General features: G+C 40.3%; 1 protein-coding gene across 1 annotated transcript in view; it reads left to right on the plus strand.

Annotated features, from left to right (window-relative positions):
- Positions 1-1049: 1049 nt before the first annotated feature.
- Positions 1050-12245, plus strand: part of LOC127637424 (thyrotropin-releasing hormone-degrading ectoenzyme-like) — a 146053-nt gene continuing 134857 nt past the window's right edge. The window contains exons 1-3 of the mRNA XM_052118466.1: positions 1050-1738; positions 5224-5497; positions 9582-9708. Of these exons, the coding sequence (XP_051974426.1) occupies positions 1050-1738; positions 5224-5497; positions 9582-9708 (1090 nt within the window). The remainder of the gene's footprint in view (positions 1739-5223; positions 5498-9581; positions 9709-12245) is intronic.

Genomic DNA, 12245 nt, shown 5'->3' on the forward strand with positions numbered 1-12245 from the left:
ATTTATGAAAGAGATGCTCTGAAAGAGAAACATTGGCCATACTCGCTGAAACGCAATTACAGCGCTGTAAATTGCTTCATATTTGTATACACATGTATCCAAAATGTGTTTATAAATATTATTTGACAGTTCACATTAATGCAATTCACCATTTTTGACTTGATAGAGGAGAGTTGATATCTGTATGCACATTTCGAGAGAGAGAGAGAGAGAGAGAGAGAGAGAGAGAGAGACACACAGAGAGCAGAGAGAGAGAGAGACACAGAGACAGACACACACACACAGACAGAGAGAGAGAGCACACAGAGACAGACACACACACACAGACAGAGAGAGAGAGACACACAGAGACAGACACACACACACAGACAGAGAGAGAGAGACACAGAGACAGACACACACACACAGACAGAGAGAGACACACAGAGACAGACACACACACACAGACAGAGAGAGAGAGACACACAGAGACAGACACACACACACAGACAGAGAGAGAGACACACACAGACACACACACACACACACACACAGACAGAGAGAGAGAGAGAGAGCATGAGGATGGAGGCAGAAGGGGAAATGAGAACAGAACAGACATTCACAGAAACAATCTTGTGATTGATTATGAATCAGGTGTGCTGGAACTAAATCCACATCAGACTCAAATCAGACGGATTTGTGGGGATGTGCACGTGCAGTACGTACTCTGTATTTCAGTCGATGAGCTCATTTATTGATCTGTATGTCTCTTATTGTGTATTGCGCACCGGGTTGGATGCTGAAAACTTTTTAAGTCTTTTCGGTCAGAATCACTTAATATAATTTTTGAAGTGTTTTGCATGATCTTTGCCCGATATCCGTCTGATCATTCATCCTCTGTAGTTTTGAGGTGGAGCTGCTTAACGATACCTTGATCCCGCGTAAAACTGAGATCACATTCTTCATAAAACCGGTCACGTATTGTGCGTCTATATTGAAAACACTTAAATGTTTCAAAGCTTTTTATTTGAATGTTAATCCCGTTTCTAATGCAGTGAGGATTCGTACCGATGGGTATTGAGGGCACGAGCATGAGGAACGGACGGGCTCTGTCCGATCAATGGGCCGACAGCGTGGTGGTCCGGCCCCGCACGACCGAACAGCACATCACGGTGCACAAGAGACTCGTGTTGGGCTTCGCCATCTCCATCCTCACCCTCATCATCGTCACGGCCATCGTCATCACACTCAGCGTGAGCTTCCAGAGATGCGCCGGGAACAGCAGGGGGGTTCAAGCCGCAAACGGCTCCAGTAACAGTAAAGTGAAACAGTCCCGGGACGGGAACAGCAGCAGATACTCAGAGGACGTCCAGCAGCCCTGGAGACATGTGCGCTTACCGGCCACCCTGCGCCCTCGCCACTACGACCTCCAACTGTCCGTGCACATGGAGAACTTCACCTTCTCCGGTGAGGTGAACATTGAGTTTGAATGCGTCCGCGCCACTAAGTTGATCGTGCTGCACACGGACAGGTTGGAGATGGAGAAAGTGCTGGTGTATTCCGACAGTAAGAAAGCTGCAGGTGCCATGAGGATCCAGCGACGCTTCCACTATCAGCCCAAGCAGGTGTATGTGCTCGCGCTGCACAGAGAGATGAAGCCCCTCAGAACATACAAGATCAACATCACTTTTCATGCGCCCATTCAACATGAACTCTTGGGATTTTTCCGCAGCTCATACATGCTGCATGGACAGAGAAGGTAATTGAGTTAAAGTCTTACATACACACAGGAATGTAGTTTCCAGGGGGGATCAGGGGAGGTAACCCCCTCATAATCACATCCAGCAAGCACAACCCCCCACACACAATATTTATACCATGATCAATGCAAACATGTAGATGCTTCATGCTACAACCCCAACAAAAATATTGTGTTACTCATTAAAAAGAAAAAAACTTAATCAAAAAGTAAATTATGGAAATTAAAGCATTGTTACTTTTGTTATTTCTGCATTTTTACTTTTTACACAGCCACTTTCTCTTCTGCTATGCTATGTATTTCATAAAAATAAGCCATGCATTGCATACAAGAGACTAATATCTAATAGCTTAGCACTGTCACGTCACACCAAGAAGTTCGAGCTGGGTTCGAGTTCCGGCTCATCAGTGCCTTTCTATTTGGAGTTAGCTTGTTCTCACCGTGTTCATGTGGTTTTCCTCTGGGTGCCAAAATTGCCCCGTAGGTGTAAGTGAGAGTCCCCCACCCACTGGGGGTTGTGTCAGGAAGTGTATCTGGTGTAAAACCTGTGCCAAGTCACATATACGGATCACGATGGTCTGGTGTGTCGACCCCTAACGGTAGCAGCTGAAAGAAGAACCACGTCTTTATCTAAAGCACCACAGACCAACCTGCATCATACATGTCGTCATGCGCTGTGCCCATCGCCAATGTCAGTCAACTTGAGATGTTTTTCAAAAGTCTGGAAACAATTCATTGGGGAATGCCAGCCTAACATGTTCAAGGAATGTGTCTGTTAATAAAATACTTATAATATAAAATATTAATCTCAGTGCACCCTTGTTTTGAGTTTATCCACGGTGCATACATGCACAACTGGTTGATCGCATACAACTTCAAAGGCGCATGTTGATACAACTTGAATGGAATAATTTTTAATGATACCAAAATGTCATAAAAATGGTTTGTTTCATGAATTATTCTAGATTGTTATAAAACTAGTGACACATGAATCGATCGCGTTACACTCAACCGAATGTTAACCTCATTATGCTGAAACACGCAATTTTCCTTGCTTGTGTAGCTAATGCGCATACATGTTGGTGAGTTGATTGACATGATGTCCATCTAAAATGTGATTGGCTGGGACTTCCTTTCTACATCCATTGACTAGTTGGAGCTAGAGATTGTTGGTTGGGTGTTCCAATTCCTCCCATTAATTTAAATAGAAGTTACTCATCTCCGTAAATAGGCTCTGGCCTCAACCTCTATAGAACTATAATGCCCATCATGCACAACGTCTCCTCCCCAAAGTTTGCACACTTTTACTCCTGATTTCTCACAATACAGGGAAAGTAGAGTTGTACAAAAGCAATGTGTTAATTTATTTAAAAAGTAACTCCAATATTATGATCTAAAATAAAATAAAAATATTGTTATGTTACGCAAAATTAATCTGATATTGTAATGCATTACCCCCAACACTGGTCATAACTGGTATTTTGTAAAAAACTATGGTTACCATCGTACAATTTAATTAGGGTAGTAAGAGTCCATCAAAATAACACTTAAGGCCAACTTGTGTCATTTTTACAATAGGGTCTTGTGTTTACAACCCCTTATTTCACCGTGCTTTCAGAAAGAAAGAACAGGATGTCTACTACTAGGTCTTACAGTTCCTTTGTCTTCTGACAGGGACAAAATTCACATCTATAGCTTTTCCTCTAGTTTTTAACCACTTTTGAGACATATTTTTAAGCCTTTGATTTACCCTGAAGGGATCCTTTCATGGCCACAATTATAAATATTTCATCCATTTAACCAGCTGCCCCTTCTGTCTTTTGGAATAATTGGTTAATTGTGCCAAACTTTAGACCTGCTTTCAGTTGTAAACACCGTTTGGTTTGATAAAGAGTCATAAAAAAAGCCCTTAAACATGCTATGCTTCTTAATTGCACTGAATGAGCTCTTGATATTGTATGATCCATTAAAGATCAGCTTTAAAATAATGTGGCATCATTTATAGTGTGTTGATCAGACAGTGTCCTGCAGTAGCTCTCTCAACTACACAGGCTGTAGCACATCATTCAATTTAGTGTCATCAGTGCCTGCTACCTGATCCTATATCTGTCAACAACGCATATCGCCAGGGATCCGGTAAGATTTGGAAAATGTCTATGTAGTTAAGTGTGGGCACAAGAGTGTTGTTGAGTTCTCTTCTAACCAAGCTCAGAGCATCTGGTCTTCTGGGGATTTAACAAGTTTATCACATCTTTTTTGAGTCACCATTTCCTGATCCATCACCCCATTTGTTTGATGTCTTATTGCATCTCAGTGATGTTGTAATTATTTGCTGAAGCAGGGACCATCCTGTCACAACAGCAGACAACAAACCAACAAACTGAAGCAGCAGCATGTGTATCACAGCAGGGATTTTCACTCTGGTATCCTCTTCCTGTGGATTCACATCCTGCTGGTCTGTTTTCAACATAAACTGAAATATATTTGATAGAAGCCATCAACACCCACTGCTTTTATCTCAACGGTGACCTTTAGTGTGAAGATATGTAAGAATGAGCAATACCATCAACGGTAAACATAAAGAGGAGGTAGAGTTCTTTTGATTTATTACTGCATGAATAGCTGCCAATGAAAGTAAAAAAAGCGGTCAAGAAAGTTCAGTAGGGAGCACAGAATACATCTCCTGCCCTCTGGTGCTCATGTTGTGGGTAGTGGAGGCTGAGATTTGAGTCAAGCGTTGGTATCCATTACTCCAGCTCACTGGAAGTGAACTTGTAATGTCGAACAGTGTTATCACTGGGAACCGTACATACAATATAGTCAACGCATGTGTCTCACTATTTCCCTTCCCCTGACCTCTTTCCCTGATCTATAACTTAACATTTCAACAGTTCTGTGCAGTCAAACTCCAGACAAATCATGACATCCTAAATGTATCTGCAAATTATTAATGATCCACTTAAAATTAACTGCTCAACCAATCCAACTAGATGGAACAATTTACATTGGACAGTTTGTTTAATTATTTTTTTCTTGTCATGTGATTAGGTTCATACTGTCTGTTTGTCTTGACTTTGATGTCACAGATGGGTTTATTGTTTACAGTTGTGACCAAAGCATCAGAGAGATCCTGATACTTCATTATTTCTGTGTGGTAGTGCTGCAACACTCCATTTTGGGGAATTTGTTATGTTGATATTTGACGTGTAATAAGTGATCTAGTTGAATCTGCAACAATTTTGTCCATCTACATATCAAAAATGTCATTTAATGTTTTCTGGTGTGATATAAAATCCACATTGAGTACAGGGATGCTGATTCACCAGTCATAGCTTAAGCCTTTATTCAAGAAAGTCATGTGACAACCAATTTTTTAAGTTTATATGAGATTACTTTTTGGTCATTTCTGGCCTACTTAAATTTCTTGGCTTTAGTTTTCTTTTCATTATTTTCTTTGTCTTTTTTTTCCTGGTATTATTCTGCAGGTATCTTGCTGTGACGCAGTTCTCACCGACTCACGCCAGAAAGGCGTTCCCGTGTTTCGACGAGCCCATCTATAAAGCCACTTTCAAAGTGAGTTTGAGACATGAGAGCTCGTATCAGTCCCTGTCCAACATGCCAGTGGGGTCCTCAACATCTTACAAGGATGGGTGGGTGACCAACCATTTCTCCAGGACACCCCGCATGTCCACATACTACCTGGCCTGGGCCGTGTGCAACTTCACATACATAGAAGCAGTCACGGATAATGGAGTTGTGGTGAGTCTCACAGGAAACATTCAAAGTCACATGATCAAATACTTTTAAAACTCAATTTATGCCAAAACTCAAAGTCATAAAACGGCATACTGAGGTTTAACTTTAATTATAATATAGCTGGCTGTTAAGGTGAGAGATGTGTTGATTATAAATAAACTTTTATTACATTCATTACTGAAAAATTTGTTTTAAAATGACTGTTTTACCCAATATGTGTGAGTGCTATGTATTTTTATACTTATTTAAGTTTTGTGTTGTTAGCTTAGCAACATGCTAACATCAAACTCTATTGGAATCAATTGTGAGCCAAGTCTCACGTGTGAAGCACTGTTGATATATGAGGGTATGATGTTTATATAATGGATAATATCCACGTATTGTCACATCCAAACCTATCCAGGTTTGTTCATTCATGTTTTTTTAACATTAAGTCATCACAGTCTGTGCAGCTGACTGATACTGATATTACATTTTGTAAAGTTCTGGGTTTCATATTAGACTGATGCTTCCTCATTGACTCCTCTTTGACCTTGACCAGCCTCCTCTATAATATTGTAATGAATCTATCTGCTTCAAATCATCTCTGCCATGCTGACTGTAATGTCTAGAGCATTTAGACTCCCAGCACGCACTGGTTTCCCCATCAATCACATTAAAGTGGCAGGGAAGCCCCTCATGTGAGTAATTACTTGTGGTTTATGGTGAACACTCAGCCACCACACACACACACACACACACACACACACACACACACACATGTGTAAATATCAGTTCAGATCCTGCTGTTCATAGTTGATTGGGTGCATCAAAGTCCCTTTGAGGCAAGCAGGTTCACTCAACGGCCATCTTGGCAATGTTCGCAAGCAGATATTTTATATATGCAGGCATACATGGGTTACATAGGACACATGCCTCCACATCTCGGTTTCGCAATTTGTTCATTGGTTGTATGGCTGCAAAATGAATCATACTTTTACCACGTTAACCGTTTCTGTGTCATGTCAGCGACATTAGTGAGCTAGCAAGCTAAAATTACAGCAAGGTAAAGTTGAAAATTATTGTTCATGTACATTATAGTCCGTGTCTATGAAAAACCTTTGATTTGATCTGTCATCCAAAGACTATTTTCACTCCAACTGACCAACCTTCAGAAATTTGCCGCTGACCAATCACTGTTTCACTTTAGAGCACACACTAAAATTCGGAGCTGCAGACGTTTACAAGCATCACATGTCTCATGCACTCTGATCTGTAGTATGTATGATTATTAATGAATTCTATTTTTGAATATTGTAATAAAAATAATCGTAATCTTTCCAAGTATGAACACAGAGTAACTCCTATATTGGCAGTAATGAATGGGAAAAAACATGTCTCAATTTAGGTAAAAAGGAATAATTGACTTGTTTGTAGTTTTAACACCTTGTTCAACATAAAATATTATTTTAGTGTTGATATCTAAGCAGATTTTTTGTTGTTTATTTCAAATCGTGCAGCCCTGTAATATGAAGTGCCAGCCAAAATTATGTGAGCGCTTTGGAATTACCTGCATTTATGCATTAATTATTCATAAAATGTGGTCTGACCTTCACCTAAGTCATAATAATAGATAAACACAATCTGCTTAAAGTAATGACAAACAAATAATTGTAATGTTCATGTCTTTTGAGCATGTTGTTATTCACTGTCCATGCTGGAAAACTATGCTGGAATGTAACATCGTAGGGCAGGCAAGGCAGGACATGCATAAGAACAAACAAAGACCATGATTAAGAGTGAAGAACCCAAGTGCAGTTTTATTTACAATATGAAATTCTAATGTGAAATCCTAATGTGAAAGTATCAAAACAAGGTTACACACAAACATGAACAGAAACTTGACCCATACAGACCTGGCTGGAATAAACTATGACTAGACTAAGATTTAGACTGGCTACAACATTACATTTACAATACTTGACCAAGGACACTGGCAAACATGAGGGCTTAAATACAGAGACTGGTCAGACAAATCCAAAGAAAACCAATGACAAGACATGACAAATAAAATAATAACCAGACAATGATTATAAACCAATGAGAACAAAACGCATGCCACATGAGGGTTACATGACTAGAAAAGACGGGATCACATTAGGGGGACATGACATGAACAAGAAAGTGGAACCTAAAAGAAACTACACAAACAAAAGAACATGAATCAAAAAATGAACAAAAGACATGAACGTAACAGTGGACCTCTGTTCTTCTCACTTCTAAAAATGCTTGAGGCAGGTGTTCCAGTAAATGAGCCGAGACTGTAGGAGTGATCTTTAGGTGCCCTGCTGTATCTGAAGAGCCTGAAAGAGTCTGATCTTCTCAAGAAGCCTGTAAATCTTTCCCTGATCAAAACAAATGTCAGAGGACCTTTAGAAGAATTGTAACAAAGGCTACAAAAATGGATGTTTATCAATCCACAGTACCACAGATTGTCTACAAATGGAGGAAATTCAGCACTGTTTCTAGTTTGCCTAGAAGTGAGTGTCCTGCACAGTTCACCCCAAGAGGACAATGTGCAATGTTAAAGTGAAAAGGAACCCAAAGGTATCCGCAAAAGTTCAATTCTTTTGATCTTGCTAAAGTCTCTGTTCATGTGTTAACTAAAAGAAAAACACTGAACAAGTATGGTGTTCATGGGAGGACACCATTGAGGAAACCACTGCTCTCCAAACAAAACAAGTTTGCAAAAGACCATCTTGATGCTCCACAAAGCTCCTGTAATCAAGTTCTTTGGACAGAAGGGAACATTTTTTACTTGGACTAAAATGCACAACACAATATTTGGAGGTAAAAAGGCTCTGCACACCAACACCAAAAACTGGTTTGGGACTGCTTTACTACATCAGGGCCTGGACAGCTTGCAATCACTGAGGGGACAATTAATTCAAAAGTGTATAAAGAGATTTTACAGGAAAATGTCAGGGTAGCGGTCTTGTCATCTAACATTTGGGTTATTCAAAAATACATTGACCCACACAGGCAAGTAGCAACAGAATGGTTAAAGAGGAAGAACGTGTGTTTTGGAATTGCCAAGTCAGAGTCCAGACCTTCACTCAATTGATGATGTGGCACAACCTTTTCAATAATAATGAACTAAAATTAATTTGTTGGGAGGAATGGTGTAAAATCCATCCTCAGAGATTTACAAAACTGATCAAAAGCTACAGACGACCGAATCATTGTGATTAATATTCATGATTAAAATGTTGACAATGGCATTTTAAGCATTATTTAGCCCTAATTGATTGTTTGTATATTGGTTTTGAAAATTTGGCTGTAATATAAGAATGAGTTGCTCCATTTGGCAGAAAATGGTCCTGCTGTAATTCAAATGTTACATATATCCCATTTTCTCCCAATTTGGAATTCCCACTACTTAGTAGGTCCTCGTGGTGGCGCATTTACTCGCCTCAATCAGGGTGGTGGAGGACAAGCCTCAGTTGCCTCCACTTCTGAGACAGTCAAGCCGTGCAACTTATCACATGGTTTGCTATGCATGACACCGCAGAGACTCCCAGCATGTGGAGGCTCCTGCTACTCTCCACGATCAACACACAACTTATCACACACCCCATTGAGAGCGAGAACCCCTTATCACAACCACAAGGAGGTTACCCCGTGTGACTCTACCCTACTTAGCAACCGGGCCAATTTGGTTGCTTAGGAGACCTGAGTTACTTGGCACGCCCTGGATTTGAACTCCAGGGATGGTAGTCGGAGTGAATACTAGGTGAGCTAACCAGGCCTCCAAAGCTGTTTTAATAAACTACAGGTTCACATTGCTTCTCCAGTGATTAAACCATTTTGTTGTACTTTCAAAATGACGTTGGAGGGGACTTGTACTCAAATGCACACATTAGATAAAGCCATTTTGGAAAGCTATTCATCCTGGATTACTTTTGACCTTTTCAAGTCCAAAATTGTTCTCCTCTGGTGATTTTCAAGTTACGGGTTTAGCACTAACTGTTGCCGTTTTAGAGTTCAGTCATCGTCTGACACCCTTTAAGTTTTGTTCTCTCTCTCTTCCTACATTGTGTTGTCGTAGATTCGTCTGTATGCCAGACCTGATGCAATCCAGAGCGGATCGGGAGACTACGCTCTTCACATCACCAAGAGACTCCTTCAGTTCTACCAGGATTACTTCAAAGTCAAATATTCCCTCCCCAAATTGGGTAAGGCAAGCGGTGAAGTGTTTCAGCTTTGAATGGCTTCAGTGAGGCATTTGAAATGGCCAATAAATGTTCCTCTCATGGGAAACTGGCAGATTTTTCTTTGTTTGTACTTCAGCTGGTTCTTTGTGACATCCTGCTTTGTGTTGGTGTAAAGGAGAAGTCAAGGATTGTCAATAGAAACTAATTCTTGCCTTTTATTGATCTTAAAAAGCATTTTAGAGCAATTGTGGTTGTTTTTTGTCTTGGGAATTTAAGCATACATGTTTGCAGTTATAGTATATGTTTGTCGGTGTATTGATGCGTGTGGGTACTGTATGTAAATTTAGATGTGTGTGTGTGTGTGTGTGTGTGTGTGTGTGTGTGTGTGTGTGTGTGTGTATTGTGGTGTACTGGCTTACATCAGACTCTCACTGGGTCTCTGTCTCGCTCCATTGGGTTTCTGTCAGTTCTCTGTATTCATATGAATATACCCATCAATCTCTCTGGCCTTTTTGTCTTTCACTCTCCTCCAGCCTGTTCCTGTGTGTTTGAATGTGAATGGGTGATGTCGCATTGTGTATGTGAATTTAATCATGTGTGTTCTCTTTGTAAGGGTCTCTTAAAATCATTGCTTTGTTTGTTGTTCAGGTTAAGACCTTCTAATTTCCTTGTAACTCTCGCACAATCACAATTCCACACAATGGCACTGGTTCGGAATACAACAGTTCCGAACTTGAATTTCCCATTCCCCAAGTTTCTCTTGGACTTTAAATCTAACATGCATATTTAGTGTTTTAATTACGTATTTAATGAAGTAAATGTACCAATACTGCTGTTGCCATCTGTGTGTAGCTATGACATGCATGCACAGTAGACTCCAACCTAACACTTAACTACTGGTCATTATGTGCAAGTTACAAAATGATCAGTAACTCGGTGACCGACAGGATTAAATTATGTGACCTGTCAGAATACAATAGGTATATTTTAAGCCTTCTCAACATTCCCTTGTGCTGCCAATGAGTCCTTTTTCATTACGGATGCTATATTGATGTCCTGAAGGATTGAATTACTGAATCTTTTCAAACAGGGTCAAACTCTTTAGTGAGGCCAGTGAGTTCCACCACTTTCATTTCTCTTTCAGCTGAACTGTCACTTGTTAAAAATATGGTCACATCTGGCTGTTAAAATCTCACATCAAGGGCACCTGTGCTTGTTCAAAGAAATGTTTCATTTTCAAATCATCTACTCAACTGATGGATGCTTGTGTGATGCTTGTGTGATGCATGTAAGACGATATATTTAATTAATGCAACACTGACTTTTGATGTGTTCATCATCATTTTGCATGATGAGCAGTAAATTCAGGAGCGAGATGGTTTGAGCATAAAATGCAGCCTCATCTGAGAAAACACGTGGAGGCACTGAGTGCTACTGTTATTCAAATGTGAGAACTAGAGAACGTTTTTTTTTTTTTAACCTTTTGGTCCTTAAACATTCAGTAAATTCAGGTGAAACTCGAAAAATTACAATATCGTGCAAAAATTCATTAATTTCAGTAATTCAACTTAAAAGGTGAAACTAATATATATATAGACTCATTACAAGCAAAGTAAGATATTTCAAGCCTTTATTTGATATCATTTTGATGATTATGGCTTACAGCTTATGAAAAGCCCAAATTCAGAATCTCAGAAAATTAGAATATTGTGAAAAGGTTCAGTATTGTAGGCTCAAAGTGTCACACTCTAATCAGCTAATTAATCCAAAACACCTGCAAAGGGTTCCTGAGCCTTTAAATGGTCTCTCAGTCTGATTCAGTTGAATTCACAATCATGGGGAAGACTGCTGACCTGACAGTTGTGCAGAAAACCATCATTGACACCCTCCACAAGGAGGGAAAGCCTCAAAAGGTAATTGCAAAAGAAGTTGGATGTTCTCAAAGTGCTGTATCAAAGCACATTAATAGAAAGTTAAGTGGAAGGGAAAAGTGTGGAAGAAAAAGGTGCACAAGCAGCAGGGATGACCGTAGCCTGGAGAGGATTGTCAGGAAAAGGCCATTCAAATGTGTGGGGAGCTTCACAAGGAGTGGACTGAGGCTGGAGTTACTGCATCAAGAGCCACCACACACAGACGGGTCCTGGACATGGGCTTCAAATGTCAAACGTCTTACCTGGGCTAAAGAAAAAAAGAACTGGTCTGTTGCTCAGTGGTCCAAAGTCCTCTTTTCTGATGAGAGCAAATTTTGCATCTCATTTGGAAACCAAGGTCCCAGAGTCTGGAGGAAGAATGGAGAGGCACACAATCCAAGATGCTTGAAGTCCAGTGTGAAGTTTCCACAGTCTGTGTTGGTTTGGGGAGCCATGTCATCGGCTGGTGTTGGTCCACTGTGCTTCATTAAGTCCAGAGTCAACGCAGCCGTCTACCGGGACATTTTAGAGCACTTCATGCTTCCTTCAGCAGACAAGCTTTATGGAGATGCTGACTTCATTTTCCAGCAGGACTTGGCACCTGCCCACACTGCCAAAAGTACCAAAACCTGGTTCAATGACCATGGT

Source organism: Xyrauchen texanus, chromosome 45 (genome assembly GCF_025860055.1).
Source record: "Xyrauchen texanus isolate HMW12.3.18 chromosome 45, RBS_HiC_50CHRs, whole genome shotgun sequence".
NCBI lineage: Eukaryota > Metazoa > Chordata > Actinopteri > Cypriniformes > Catostomidae > Xyrauchen > Xyrauchen texanus.